Source organism: Drosophila erecta, unplaced genomic scaffold (genome assembly GCF_003286155.1).
Source record: "Drosophila erecta strain 14021-0224.00,06,07 unplaced genomic scaffold, DereRS2 tig00000126-arrow-pilon, whole genome shotgun sequence".
In the NCBI taxonomy this organism is placed as follows: Eukaryota; Metazoa; Arthropoda; class Insecta; order Diptera; family Drosophilidae; genus Drosophila; species Drosophila erecta.
Genome location: NW_020825209.1, coordinates 5,815,715 through 5,832,006, shown reverse-complemented (window position 1 = coordinate 5,832,006; position 16,292 = coordinate 5,815,715). Strand labels below are relative to the sequence as shown.

At 40.7% G+C, this 16,292-nt stretch overlaps 1 protein-coding gene across 3 annotated transcripts; it reads left to right on the top strand.

Annotated features, from left to right (window-relative positions):
• Positions 1-4,941: 4,941 nt before the first annotated feature.
• LOC6550283 (troponin I) lies at positions 4,942-15,901 on the top strand. 3 transcript variants are annotated; one of them, XM_015155292.2, is made up of 8 exons: positions 4,942-5,120; positions 7,213-7,248; positions 8,232-8,360; positions 8,419-8,542; positions 12,124-12,224; positions 14,710-14,753; positions 14,819-14,960; positions 15,603-15,901. In XM_015155292.2, exons 2-8 carry the CDS (start codon positions 7,234-7,236, stop codon positions 15,672-15,674), a joined length of 627 nt encoding a protein of 208 aa, XP_015010778.1. In that variant the 5' UTR covers positions 4,942-5,120; positions 7,213-7,233; the 3' UTR covers positions 15,675-15,901. The 3 variants fall into 3 exon arrangements, with proteins under 3 accessions (XP_015010778.1, XP_015010781.1, XP_001977633.2); XM_015155295.2 differs by lacking the exon at positions 12,124-12,224 and adding an exon at positions 9,741-9,841; XM_001977597.3 differs by lacking the exon at positions 12,124-12,224 and adding an exon at positions 9,133-9,233 and having other exon boundaries at positions 4,947-5,120.
• Positions 15,902-16,292: the final 391 nt, after the last annotated feature.

Here is a 16,292-nt window from a genome sequence, read left to right as displayed (position 1 = left end):
GGGAATATGGCCAGGAGGTGGCTATATCTTTAGACAAACGGACTGGTTGTCGCTGCCAACAACGAGAATGAGACGGGCCAAGAAAATAGAAAGAACAAATGTATAGAGCTGCGTATTTTTATTATGCCACATATACACACGTTATATACATTGTATGGGCGTCTATATGGACCCCATTCTGTATACCATACCATCCCATATAGCTGCGTCCGATTATTCGGCACTATGTGATGTGCATGCATGGATTTCGCTCTAATGCCAAACACGATTATGTGCGTCGGTAGATCGGACTATATGCTATATATACAGTCGTATATAGAGCGGTAATCGGTGGGCGATTCTCTTCGAGGAATGCGTCGATTGCCGTTCATGCAAGTGTCTGGCGAATAATAGAGGGTTTCCTGATTCATGTGATGCTATATCTACAGATTTGGGAGGGTTTGCTCAAATCCTACAATAGTTGCACATAAAATTTATATAAAGTTTGTAATTATGATAAGCTATGCCGAAAACATAGTATGATATACTTATTTTTAGCCCACTTTTATGCACCTTTTATACAGAGTTATTTTCGTTTATCCAGGCCAAAAATCTGCATCTGTGGCAATCCAATGGAGCCATGGGAAAAGTTCGAGTGGATCAATTGCAATGGCCAGTGCATCTATGTTGTCCATCTTTCCAGCGCCAGACTCGCCTTCCGCTCGACAGTCCTCCCATTGTGTGTATCCAATGGTGTCGCTTAAGTCATGGAGTCCGGCCAGATAAGGTGTTTCCAATCAGAACCAATTGGGTGGCAAACGGGACAAAGGGAGCACATTTCCATGGGCCAGAGCATGGGTTAAGGACATGGGGCATCCACATGGCCAGCCAGCCAGTCAGCCACTCCGCCCAGCAGCTTAACTTGCATGACATTTATTTGGCTTTTGCATTTCTGTTGCCATAGCGCCACGCCCACTCGCAATCGGAATGGGACGCCCATTGATGACGCTGGCGACTTTCATTCACAAAACTGCAGCATTTCAAGGCAAGAACGGAGTGGCAAACGTCAGCAGTGAATGGAGGTGACAGCCCCTCGATGAAAATGTGGAAAACTGGATGTAGATGTGCATTGGTGACTTGGCTAATGAAGACCAATGACGTCCGTCGGCTAACAAAAGCACTCAGCACAAATCGTTGCTAATCGCTCTCGAATTTAAATCGATTGTGTTAGTCTTTTTGGATAACCGAACTGGAATTTACATAATCAAAAACCAACAATTTTAATTGAAAAGTCACTTAATTAGCCATTGAATTCGTACTCACCATTTATTCATAAGAGCAGCATAAAATAAAATGGAACAATAAGATTTAATTTTGATAATTTTCCGAATAATTGATGATCATGTGTTTTTAAATGAGTGGATGTCAACTTATTATACAACTCCTGAACTTGTAAAGCCTCAGTGAAATAAATAGATAGAATTTAAGTATCTATTTGATCACTTTCCACATCATTTCGAATATCGACAAAAGTGCGGATGGAATGGCTGTGGAAATTGGGGCCCCTTGATTGACCTCAGCTTATTGGACCATCACTCAATTAGGCGCCATTTTCCCTTCCACGAACGCGTGCACATGGAATCCGCATCATATTCCTGTTCCTGCAGCATGTTGCATGTTGCATGGACTGACCTCGCTGCCTCCTGATGACGTCTGCCGTGGAAACCGTGACGTCACTGGCGACGAAACTAGTGCAAATACACTACAAGCTGCACACGCATGCCATCGGTGTGAACGGCTGTCTGTGTGCGTGCGGCTGCACGTCATCAATGTGGAATATGGAAAGCCATCGAAAAAATACAAGGGTATAAGCACAGGTCCCTAAAAATAGGCGTTTATCCGAGCTACGAACTAATTCATAAGAACAACGACGGCAAATATTGAGCTAGTTTTAAAGAAACCAAAAGTTGCCTAATTTTATCACTTCTAGCTAAACAAAAATATGGAAAATAAGTATGGGAAAATTACTTGCCACTTTTACAAAAATAAACGCACACATGCCTAAATAGGTATTTGTATAATTAAAGGTATTCGTATCTATATAGATACATATCTATCTCTTGGCTTAAACTGCATATAATTAAACAGAGCTCTTGCTAAATAAATGCCCAGGTAATTACATGAATAAGTGAACTGCATCAGCTTTCCATGAGGGACAAGTTGTAATTATATTGCCAGTTTTAAAATGTTCCTTTCTGGTTAATTGATTAGATTTAGCCGACAACACAAGGTCCGTGCTGTTCGGCCGCCCTTAATGCAACAAAATAAGTTACTTTGGCCGACAGAGTTTGCAATAAATGCAGTTAATCCATGGGGTTGCGCAGCCAATACATGCGAAACGCATTTGAAACTATAATCCGTTTAGTTGAGTTCATTAAATTTGCGAAAACCGTGCAGCTCTGAGCCCAACTTGGGCAGTGTTATTTAAAATTTCGCAGGACCTTCCGGAGTAAGCGAATGAGTGCGCCACCACCAACGTACATGGTGCGACTGCATGCAGCATATATAAATATATGTTCATACATACAAATATTTATATATATGTATATGGTGCAGGGAGGATAAGGATGCGAGTGCCTGCTTGTGTATATATAACCCTAAATGGGTCAGCGGCAGCAGGAAGGGGAGTTCGGCGGGCAGACGACGATGACAGCAGCGACAAATAGTTGTCAGGTAGAGCGAACATTACAAGGCCACGCCCACAGTGGGCGGCGCAGGGGGGCTTATGACGTTTGTTTTGCTTTGACGCACTCGCAGCAGGCTGACCATCGATGGTTCGCCTTTAACCCCGAATTAAGCTCGATTCGCTGCCTTTGCCAGTTTGCTTTATGAAAGCGTACTTAATTTCATAATAAATTATTGTTTTACTCTTTTAGTACTATGCTTCCAAGTAACTTTAATATTTGTCGCCCCTCCCGCTGCATAATTTCCTGTTTGCCAAAGAGCCAAAAATAAAGCACAATTTAGAAAGTGTTTTCAAAAGAAAAACATTTTCGAAATTCATAAATTAAGGCAAAAATTGCTTGGGCGCGCAGCGGAATTGTTTAAAACGCTCGCAACGAGAATGAAGGCGAAAATAGATTCGTCCAGACATAGACGAACTGATCAAGTTCCCTACGAAAAACGAAAAACGAAAACATTTTGCCCCAAGCTAACCCACTGCCCTTCCGCAGTCGCCTTTTCGATTTCCCCCCTGGAAGCCAAGTTCTAAATTTAAATGGGGAAAAACAAAATAGAAATCATCGAAAATACATTTCGAAATAGAGCTAGAACAAGCCATAGAAAATCAAAATCAACAACAAGAAACAGAAAATGCCAAGAACAACGAGAGGCGCAGAATAGCAAAAGCAACATTATTTTCAACAATATTTTGTTTTTGCTTTCCTGCTGAAAGTTTATAGAATCGGAACATACGTATAGCGAAGCCTATGTATATCTAACTTCATATACGATATATATAGACATGGTTTCGTGATCGAAACGTTTTATTCGTCTTTCGTTCTCGGCGAAATTCGAAAATTACTTTCAACAAACGTTGCAAGTCGTTTTGTCTACGGGGCGTATGCGTGATTTTCATCTGGCGGGCTTCGGCTTCGACTTTAGTAGGTGTGTTGCAGCGTCATTCGCACCGTTTACCATTACATATAGAAAATAAATATGTGTATTTGGCCATATTCCATATATACATTATATTTAGACTGACGATGCCAAAGTAATTCAGCTAAAACATTAATATTAACAAGACGGATATAGGCTATATGTTCGTACGATTCGCTCGGAATACACTATTCGAAAGTTTAAAGTTATGTCAGCGGACAACATGCAAGATAAATAGCCGAACAACATGAAGCAGATCGTTAAAATGGTTTTTCTAGATCAAGTCCAAAGTGGCACGGTCTAAGGAAAACCTTTCAAATGAATAATTCCGTTGAATGCTAATTACTTCGAGACCTGTGAATTGATGGGATTAAATGTTATTAATCGGAGAATCGAAGTAGCCTAGTCTCTATGGGATTCCCCATTTTGTAACAGTATTGCATTATAATATGTGTATTTATTTTTTCAGATATATAAAAATATATTATAAATATCGGGATTATGTACCCATTTTTCCAGCAAAATGCAGTCTTTTAGTAACAATACAATATAAGTTATATTTATTAGAACCAATGTTGTATAGGAGTTTTATATCTTATTCAAGTCCTTTAGTATCTGCAGTTGAACTCTAATACAATAAATTTAGATAGATAATTTACCACTATAATATCTTAATTTTCCTTATCCTCCCTTAACTAGTTTATCTAGTCTGGATTTCCCAGAACTAGCGCTAATATTTTTTTTTTAGTTTTTATTCAGGGCTGGCAAAACCCGAGGATGCCGCCCCTGATTTTCATTGCAGTTCGACTGCACCGCCATCGCGTAGCCTCCCAACTGGAGCAAAACTTATTTTTATCCATTGCATTGAATTCCACGCGGCTCCGTTTACACCAGCACACACCGAGCACTGCAGATACGATTTTGTGAACACAGATGCGGATACAGAGATACAAAGATACAGAGATTCTCCAAGCGGTATTTTCGGAGGGGGTTTACGGGTAACAGTTCGGACGGGGCGGGAGTTACGGGATCGGGATCGGAATCGGATTCGGATTCGGAATCGATTCGGCTCGCCACTCGGCTGCGGCAATCGTGAGCCGAACAGTTTTCGGTATCCATTTCGATTTTGGTTTGTGCTGCTCTGCCATGTCAGTTTTGGGTGGTCTATTTTTGGACCTCACGCCCAGATACATAACCCCGGCCCCCGAGCCACGCTCGCTCTCTCTCGCTCTCGCCCATTCGTGAAGGACGGTGGGCAGGTGGGCGGCTAACGGTTGGCTTTCGGAACACAACGGAACCGAGCCGAACTAGACGATCCGATCAACAACGATCCGTATCTGTATCCGTTGGGTGGCTGGCCGCTAGAATATAGTCTGCCGTGGATCGTCGGACCGTTCAGTCTTTTTGTGTCGTTCAGTATCATCCGATTCGTGTGATCGACAGCACAGCCGAATTTTTTTTCTTTTTTTTCTAATTCCTTGAAGGTGAGTGCTTGAAGCGGAGCAACATTCAAAAAGCCAAGAAAAACATCACCATCATCGACAACGAATAACGAATAACAATGCAAGAACAAGCGGAAAGGAAAAACAGAAAACTGCAATATGCGAATGCAAAGAAAAACAAATGTGCAATCCTCAGTCCTTTCTCATATGCTAAACATATGTATCTATATATATGTATCTATATATATATATTTATATATGTATATACATCTGGACCTGATCGAAATCGTGTTCGTGTGCCCAGAGGATTCAAACATTTTTTTGAACAATTTTTTTGCTATTTTTTTCAAGTGATACAAGTTACCAAGTGTCTAAAATTGCATCGAAATACTTTTCAACATTATTTTGACTTGACTTTGCAAAGAATTTTTTTCTTGTATTGGCTTGCCACTTACGTAAGAAGTTGCCGTGTGTGTGCGTGTATGCGTGTGTGTGCGTGCCGAAAGCTAAAAATGTATTCCGCAGATACAAGATACATTTCAAAAAAGCTGAAATCGCTCGGAAAGTGCCTGAAAATAGACCAAAGCGAGAACAAGGGATCTCGAGAGAGAGAAATCACACACACGCACACATAGAAAAACATACACTCACACACAGAGAAACAAACGCACACATCGCCTACGTAAAATATCTGGATAAATACTCTCCGAACTTTTGGATTTAATATTCGATACGAATATCGTTGCTCCAATTTGACTTTTTTTTCCGTGAACATATAAACAAATTCTACGGCAAATCATAAATAGCTGCCATATTTCTCGCATCCGAGATTCGTGTATCTATCAACAGGTTTATTTTTAAATCAGACAGATACTAGATACAGTAGAAGCCATCCCACTCGCTCTCACTCTGAGATGTATGCTAAGTGGAGACTTCGACTATGCTCCATTTCGTTGTGAATTTCTCGCAGTGTACATAACCGAAGGTCGTCATTGTCAGAACATTTTCACGCCTTACCTTCGCTAAGGTGCGCAAAAAATTCAAATTCTTGGGGCTAAATATACGTCTAGCTCTCTACCAATCCGTTCTACTAAGACATATGGCATTGGGACAACTAATTCAGCTTTATTCGGTAGTTTCCAATAATGATTGCTTGGCAACATATACAACTTTTCCAAAGGATTTGATAACTGTTACGGCTCACCTTTTGAACATTTGTACTTCATTTAGTTAATTGCCTGATGCATTTAGGGATCACTTTCAAAACTAGTAGACTCTTTAATGTTATGTATTAAGCACTTCGCGAGGTGTTATTTCTTTGAATTAGTTTCTGTAAAAATACATTTATATACATATGCTTTCTTTCATTACCTATTCATTTTGACAGTTGACAAATGTTGACAGTTTTATGTACAGTAAAATGTTTACTCAAAGATTTCCAATATCTCCAATACTGAAAGACAGTATAAAATTCCTATGAAAAGGGCATTAGTAAATTCAATCATCTAATATAGTAAAAGTAACTTATTTATTATCTAAAAGTAACTTCTATGTTAACGATTCAACTTTTAGGCTGATTAAAAAGAAAACATATCGTAGGAAAGTTTTCATTAACAAAGTCAGCTGGCTGAGATCGTTCAGTGGGGAAGTGCTATTCTCTCTTTACTCACTTGAAATCGGATATCAAAGAGAGAAACTAGAAAAGCCACAAAGAAATACAGTGGTCTTTTTCTGGCAGCTAGACGCCCACGCCGAAGTAAATGTGCGAAAGAAATGCTATCGCAGAGAGAGAGAGCAATTGAGCGTTGCTGGGGTTGCCCCCTTATACGGCGTGGACCAATGCTGCGTATACGTAATGTGCGGCATAAGCCAGCAATATTGCGCATACGCACTGTGGTACCCCGGTGAGATCGTAGGCGTGTGCAAATGGGAGAGAGAGCGACTGATTTATGAAACATATATGTATAAATACATACGTATGTGTATATATAACTGCGTGTATACCTACATATAGCCGTGTATATATAGGGCAATGGAAATGATGTCATCGAACATTTCCATTTCCATTCACCATTCACTAATCACCTCCAGTTCCAGTTCCTTGAGTTCACCTCTTGATTTCTCTTACTTTCAGTAACCAAAAACACAAATCAAAATGGCTGATGATGAGGTGAGGTGAGTATCGCTAACAGCCCCCTTCCCACCGCCTTTTACATACGGTTGATTAACCTTTGACCCTCTTCCGCAGTTAACTATTTTCGGGCATTTATCGCAAGCACTGTGTTGGAAAATGGAAGTGATTTGGACGGGGCTACCCCTGACTGGATGTGGACCAAGGTAAGCAGAGTTCCCGAAAGATCCAGAAGCTTCTACTGCCCCCCACTTGCAACCCAAGCCTTTCTTTTGCCTTTCTTTTGCCTTTCTCTTGCTTTCACAGGATCGATGCGCTTTGCAACCCCAAGCATCCCAGCCATTTCTTCCTTTCGATCAAGGAGCACAGATAATGATAACTGTCAAGTCTGACTGAAAGCCATGTCTGTTATCGTTAGTGTGTGTCTATGTCTCTGTGCCTTGCTTTGTCCCTTTATTGTTATGGGTGCTTTTGTGCCTGGAGAAATTTGTGATATATTCAAAGTAGTTTAAAATTAAATAATTATAATTAACTTGGCTATAGAGTTTTATAAACATCGAAAAATGTAAATGGGTCGTGAAGTTACTTTGTAATTCGAGCAATTTTCTCCGAGCCAGGCATACTTTACCGGTTTTTAGAACTACAACTAAATTGAAATCCTTTACCTTGATTTCAGAAAAAGGCAGCAGCTCCGGCCGCGGCTCCAGCGGCGGCGGCCAAACCGGCGGCTCCGGCAGCAGCCCCGGCGGCCAACGGCAAGGCTGCTCCGGCGGCCAATGGAAAGGCTGCTCCTGCAGCCGCCGCCGCTCCCGCCGGTCCGCCCAAGGATCCCAACGACCCCAAAGTGAAGGCCGAGGAGGTACACTTGTGTACGTGTGTGCCCGTTCAACTCCACGTCCACGTCGAGTCCAAGTCTCGTGCTGTGCAGTGCTGTGTTCGAATAACATATCTAGTGTTGTGTCCAGTTTTGGATGTGGGCTAACCATGCTGATAACCGGATTGTTCGTTCGTTTGATTTGCAGGCTAAGAAGGCTAAACAGGCTGAGATCGAGCGCAAGCGTGCTGAGGTGCGCAAGCGCATGGAGGAAGCCTCCAAGGCCAAGAAGGCCAAGAAGGGTTTCATGACCCCAGAGAGGAAGAAGAAACTCAGGGTAAGTTTTCCGTTTCGCGGAAAGTTATGCCAACCTAATATAATCGTTCCACTTGCAGTTGCTGCTGCGTAAGAAAGCCGCTGAGGAGCTGAAGAAAGAACAGGAACGCAAAGCGGCTGAACGTAGACGCATCATTGAAGAACGTTGCGGCAGTCCCAGGAATCTCAGCGATGCCAGCGAAGGTGAGTAGCCTCGGTCCTCGAACCGAATGGTTAAGATCCCTGATCTGGCGAGGGGAAATTCCCAGAGGTTTCCCCGCACCTGGTCACGGATCGCAAGTATAAAAGATGAATAAATGTATAATCAAAATAAACGAAATCAATCAGTAAAATTGACAGACGGGTATGCATTCAATATGTTTGAGCCCGCCTGTCGCGATGCATAAACCGAAATCGATAACTGAAAGTTGAACAAGTGTCATCTATCGCATACATACATACAATACCATACCACACCAACACGGAGACACCGAAAACACACACACACGCACACATACACAGGATAACTGACCTCCCACATCGGATCACATTGACGTCGCAGAGGAACCATAGTCTTATTATGCCTGAACCACTGTGTGCAACATGTATCTAAATGTGTCTCTATCTCTATCTCTCTTTTGCCGCACCCATGCCCGTTAAATATCCAATCGATCCACACACACACACACGACCACCACCCCACTCCAACACAACCAACACCCCATTCCACAACCACAACCACAACCAACTCCGAACCACTCCGAAAAACCGAATATAAACCCCATTGTGAACAGACACACTCAAATCTCTGATCAAGCAACACTATGACAGGATTAATAAATTGGAGGACCAGAAATATGATCTTGAGTATGTTGTTAAACGCAAGGATGTTGAGGTACACGAACACCACCAAACTTTTTATACGCCACCTAAATACGCCTAAGTCTATCCTCGATCAAAATCAAAAGCTAACGCTTAACAACTACAATATATTTAAACACCTTCTGTCAGCTGTCTCTTTCTATATATCTAAAACACTATCTCACTCTCAATCTGTTTACTGTATAATACACTCTATATATGTTCGTGAAAAGTGTTATTTGCCCAGGCACTAAAAACTGTACAGAAACTCAATAGCTCAATTAGCTCCGTATGCGTATCCGTATCTCCGTATACTCACCCGATTAATGCAGGTCTCTTTCTATATGTCCCTCAAGTAAGGATGTGTTCTGTTTAAGAATGGAAGTGTAGGTGCCATTTATCGTGTAGATTAGTTAGTCTCACAAAAATACACTCACCCACTCCCACACCAAGAAAAAATAAACACACACACACACACAGTCAAACAACACCTATCCAGATACAGATCGAACCGTTTTGATAACCACACTTCGTTCCGCAGATACTATTCAGAGTGTTTGTAAGGACTACCACAGTAAGATACTGAAACTGGAGTCCGAAAAGTACGATCTCGAGCACGAGGTAGCCAGAAAGGATTATGAGGCAAGCAGCTCCGGTTTCCAATAGTTTCAATCTCTCACAGATCGTAGAACATGTCGATAACTATCTAAATATATACAACTACTTCACTAGCCGAGGCAGCAGCACAACCAGCCCAAAGATATATGCAAATATTTCGGAGCTCTATATACACTAGTGTGTGTGTTTGTCCGGCGGACAAGACAAAAAAAGACTAAGCACTTCGTAGAAACCGTAGTTAACACCATGTACTTTTTGAATATAGTTTCCATTTTGGGAGAGAGCTGTGCAAACGAGGCCCCCATAATAATACTGAGGTGTTAGCACCCAAAAATCGTATATACCATATAGAAAGTAGAGCCCTAGTCAACGCAGCTAATCCGTAATATAAGAGCTTCAGATCGGACCCAAATTGGGGGGATCGAGAATAACTACGCTGCCTTTTTTTACTAATAACCCAAGCCGAGTGCAACAAGTGCTGACAATACCTATTTTTGATGTCACCTTATTTGTGGGTTTTTTGCTTTTTACGGCTTTAGCTATAAGCTTTTTTGTGGCTACAAGTTTTTTGGCTTTTTATTGTAGTGGAAAACACATGTACTATTTTTGTAGTTTTTATAAGGCTTCTACTAACCCACCAAAACGAAAGAATATATTATGAAAAAACGAAACGGTTAAGTTAGGGGAAAGTACTTTACTCTAGTGTGACCAGAGCTTAGGCAAACAGTCATCCCAGAAGTACAGTCACGCACGAAAAAACAACAAAAGACACTGACACTTACAGACACTTCATGTTGCACCAAGAAACGAAAGCACAACACTGTCTTACACATAGTACATTTGTAGGCGATAAAGATCGAGTTCAATCAATAACTTTATATTAATCAAATCTTAATCTAATCCTTCTTTTTCTCAAAACGCGCCAACCAATCACTCAAACAATCAAACAAACAAAAAACGAACAACCAAACTCAATTCGAAACAAACAATGCGTCGTTGTCGTCATCTCTATCTCTCATTCTATCTCTATTTCTTTCTGACCCTATCTAACTCTGTTTCTTTGACTATATCTGTCACTCTCTCCAATTTCATGCCACACCTAATCTCCTTCCTACTATCTTACTCTCTTTCTCTTCACTCTTCTGTCTCTACCTGTTCTTTCACTATATATCTATCTCTCTTCTTTGATCCGTAACTCCCACGCACACATACAAACAAACACCAATACCAACACACTCGAAAATACATACAATACGAATGCAAAACGAACTCTGTCGTTAAACGTCAACCGTTTACCGTTTCGTAACCGCTACTGTTACCGCTACCGTTACCGTTTACCGCAGCCGAACTGCAAACAATATGCAAACAATATTGGCAACGCGTATACAGTTTGGAGGGCGATAAGTTTGATTTAGAACACGTGCAGAAAGTCAAGGCCCAAGAGGTAAATTCCCCAAAGATTTACAAAGTTTTGCCATGCACCCAAAAAAAAAAAAACGAATTCAAAAAAAAAAGAAACCAAAATCGAATGTTTTTTTCTTTCTTATCAAGCCAAATAAAATATATAAGATATTTACATATATATAAATCGATTATTAATCATAACTCTACTTTACGATTATGCCCTTGATTTAATTATTTGATTTCATTTCTAAATATTTCCTAATCATATTTTTAGTTTTTTACTGCGATACTTCTGTTCGTTTACCTAATTTTGATATTGTTTTATCGGCGCGTGCTTCAAACAGTCCGGTATTGGGGGGAAATAGTTCCCGGGCCGCCGTGTACATAGTCTATCCGTCCGGATCCGGGAACCGTCTTCCTCCGCCGTAACCCCCAAGCCAGGCCTTCGGTTCGCCGGAGTGGAAGCTTGTAGGAGAAAATAATAAGGAACTACTTTCATTAATTGTCAAACCCAAATAATAAGTCTCAGTTTATCGATATGGTCATGGAAATCACGCGTACCCAATAGGTCAATAACGTAAACTGTAACGATTCTGTAAGATTCGTTTCATTCCGATCCGATTTGTTCCGTTCCATTCATTAACAGAAACAGTAAGAGAAAACCAAGCCAAAAATCGAAGAATAAAAACTCATCGAACACATAACATCTAATGAAGCTGCGAAACAACAAACGATAAGATATCGATAACCAGTATTGCGATAAACCAAAAGAAAAATCTATAAACAATAAATCCAATCATAACTACTATTAGTCATACGTAGATTTAGAAAATTACCAAACGTCGAACGCCGATTAAAAGTTTAAGTCAAACCAAATCCCGAAAAATACAATATTTTTGCAGGCGAATTGCAAGAGATTTGCGAAGAGTATTACGAGCGTATGTATATTTGTGAAGGCCAGAAATGGGATCTGGAATACGAAGTCAGGAAAAAAGACTGGGAGGTACTGCAACAATTCCAATTTAAATTTTCCAATCGTTCTCAATCAATCAATAAATGTCAAAACTCTGAATACAAAAGAACAACCAATCAAAACAAAAAAAATATATATATATTAATAAGACCAACTCACCCAAGACAGAATGCAACAAAATTGTATCAAAACTAAAATCTTATTTGATTATCTAAAGTATTCATTTGAGTTCTAGTATCATGTTCGTTTCCGTTTCGTTTAGTTCCGTTGTTTCTTTCTTACTTGTTGAATGCGCATCTCAAAAATATGTCTCTTAGTTTGTATCTGTTTTACTTGACTGTTTCACAAAACAACAACCACCTCGTGCCCCCCTGCCCATATATATATACAGAAGCATATATGTGGGTCTCGGTGGGGGCGCACAATCGTGACTATTTATTCGTACTACTCCCTGTTTAATTTCAATTTCGAGTTCCTAATGCCGTTGTTACTTACGTTTAACTCAAAAACTCCAGACGGAAACACGTATCCGCTGAGAACGCGAGGATTGCCAACCTGACCAGTCAATCGTTGTCGAATCTATCGAAAAGTCTATTCAACTAGAAGTGTGACCAGATGTCGTGCCCCGTGAGGTTATGTCCGAAAATACACATAGTGAGGTTAAGTCCGCTATCAAGCACACGAACAAACATGTCACATGGCACCTCCTCACTTCCTATTTGCAAAAATATCAATTTAACTGGCAATCCAAGTATGCTCATAAGTCACACTACACCGCAGACAACCAGAATCACAAACAAATCGAACAACAACAAGAAACAAGCAACAGTTACGTAGTATTAGTAAATTGCACAATAGTTACAACAACAGCAATATAACTAGTTTGTTGCACCATTTGTGAACTTTGTTTTGTGTGTGTGTTATTTCTCTTTTTTTCTTAACTGTAACCAAAAATTTGTTTGAGCCGCTGTCGACGCGTTACGCCATTACTCAACTGAACCACAGTCTGTGCGTCCGGTCCACAAACACAATTTCAACTTTAAATTTACAAGAACAAAATTATACAAGCACACTAGCACAAAAGCACACGATCACAATTTACAAACAAAAGAAGGAAAAGTACAGTCACGCTCACACGAAACGCAACGCACGCAAGCACGCAACATTTTGCATGCAGCAGCACATGAAAAAAAAAATCTGAAAAATAAAACACCGAACCGACCGACAAGCAGCAGCCACGAACCACCTATCCCGATCAGCCACGCCCAGTAATGTCCACCGCCCACCAAGCCACCGCACTTCATTGTAAATAATGTTTGTGTAAATTGATCCCATCGCCGCACACACTCTATCTCTCTCTCTTTCTATCTCTCTCTGTTTCTATCTCTGTCTCTCTGTCACTTTTCTTTGTGTTTCTATACTATCCTTTCCGCGAAAAGCCGCAAAAAAGAAAAGCAAAGCTGAGTTCCAAGTTGAAAAGCATAAGAGCCAAGCGTCGATTACTTCTCGATTGAATCACTAATGCTAGTCCACTAAACGTGATATACCGATTACCGATTACTGATACTGTTTACCGTTACACGTACCCGCCAAAATGCCAAATGAAACTGCGTGCACAGCCGAACAAACAAATCGAAAGAAAGAGAAACAAGAATGCAAAGCAAAGCAGAAAAAGCAACACAAAACAAAATATCGAAGGGAGCAAGCAGAGGAGGCTGTAATTAGTGTTCCGATAACGATTATGATAACAATATACAAATACCGTTAAGCAGTACCTCAGCACAGTCGCCCTATTGGGTTTCAGTTTCGATCTCAATCTCAATTTCCGTTCCATTTCCATTGTAGTTGCAGCTAGGCCAACGTCGCTCGTTCCTTCTCACTCACTCCGACTATCTAGCTATCTTTATCACTTGATCACTCTGACTATGTCTCTGTCTAGTGTAAATATGTATAAACGATTAATACTCTCTATAAAACTACAAATAAAGCATTAAAGCAAAAGCAATCGACATTTGGATGTTATGCTGTTCAATCAACAAGAGGCGCGATTAAAGCGCCAGTCTATTGAACCACCAAACCAACCAATCGAACCGAACCGAACCGCAACCACCATATCCTCGTCTCGCTCCCACTAGGCAGTTTAGACCGCAGAGAACTTGGCTCGCTCGCTCGCTCGCTTACTCGCTCTCGCACTCACTCACCCACGCACGCCAGCACGCCCTAGTTGTAGCACCTAGTACTTAGCATTACGACTTAGTGGTAGTGCCCATGGTAGAGTATGCTCTATATGTCTGCAACCCATGTTTCCTGTTTCCTGTTTCCCTTTGCATGCGTAAAATAACCCCCATTTAGTGAAAAGGAAAGAACTTCTTAAAGCATTTTGATTTTGATAGTTGCCCGCCGTAGCTGTAGCTTTATATGTCGATAGACCGATTGACAATTGTCGATGAAATCATATTAATCGCGTACCCTCTCTCTTTCCAACTCACCCAACGTATCTGCCGTGGTACCACAGATCAACGATCTCAATGCCCAAGTTAACGATCTTCGCGGCAAGTTGTAAGTACAATCGAAATAATCGACCGGAATGCGAAAACTAATCGATTGCATTCGAATGCCTTTAGCGTCAAGCCAGCCCTGAAGAAGGTCTCCAAATACGAAAACAAATTCGCCAAGCTGCAGAAGAAGGCCGCTGAGTTCAACTTCCGCAACCAGCTCAAGGTGGTGAAGAAGAAGGAGTTCACGCTGGAGGAGGAGGAGAAGGAGGTAAGTGGGGATTTCCCCCATTAAATGGGAACTTCTACGATGGGGGATATGCAATTTATAATCTCTACACGACGATGAACGAAACACTACACCAATCTTTATATCTCTATCTTCTCCGTGACGTTTAGAAAAAGATAAAAGATGCCGCTGTGCTAAATAAGGCCAAGAAGTGTAAGAACCTCAGTGTGTGCGTGTGACCCAGATCCTTCTGTTTGCCTTGAGCACCTGAGTGCACCTGCTCTATATCTTTCTCTCTATATCTGTTGTCGCACAGTGATCTGTCTTTGTCTTTCAACGATCGTAGCTGTCCCTAGTCAGTAGTTATAGTCACACACTTTCTCTCTAAATCACACGAATACGTTACAATAGACTCGATGTGGGGTTATGCGAATTTGATTGCTCAAAATTAACCATTGAAAATATGAATTCATTGCACTCGAGAAGTCGATCAAATCCGTGCATCCACCATAACAATTTATTTTGAAGCACACGTCACTTGTATATGTAGATCACTATGTAGTTCTTAGTGTCGGCACCGAGCATCCAGATGTTGTATGTGGCCGTTGGCATGGAACATGAGCCTACTAATACCTATTTTTTCTCTCCTCTATTCCGCCATGATATCCACATCCGGATGAGCAGAAGAAACCCGACTGGTCCAAGGGCAAGCCCGGAGATGCCAAGGTGAAGGAGGAGGTTGAGGCCGAAGCTTAAGTGTCCACACGTCCACTAGTGTCCACTGACCCGTGACTCCCGCCCTAAACAATAATTGGATTTTATTTACAACAATTATCTGAAGCAATACAATTTATATAAATCTATTAATATATATATATATCCGCAAATATATATGCATGTATATATCTCGCCATATATATGTGTCCACAATGGATTTGATCAGAAATGAAGTCAATAAACAACAACAGCAACAACTAAAACAACTCAAAATCAAACTCAGACTCAAACTCAAACTCAAACTCAACTGCTATAAATAATTCAGATCAACGATTCAAAACTACAGCCAAACATCTGAACATATTGATGAATTATTTATTATATTTCATTATTTACAAATTATATTTTTTAATGTAAATTAAATTAAATTACAAAAAAAAAAAAAAAAAACAAACAGACAGAGTCTCGCACATTTTTTCTACCTCCCTATATATTTTGATTTTCTTCCGGTACCCAAAATCATTTAATCCACACAAAAAACTCATACAGGGCGAATTAATCTTTAAAATAGTTGAGATTTTCAGGAGGGGATAGGTTTTCTTCTACTAGCTCATTTAGAGGTATGCCACTTCAAAATCCGATTAAGATGGTAGAATT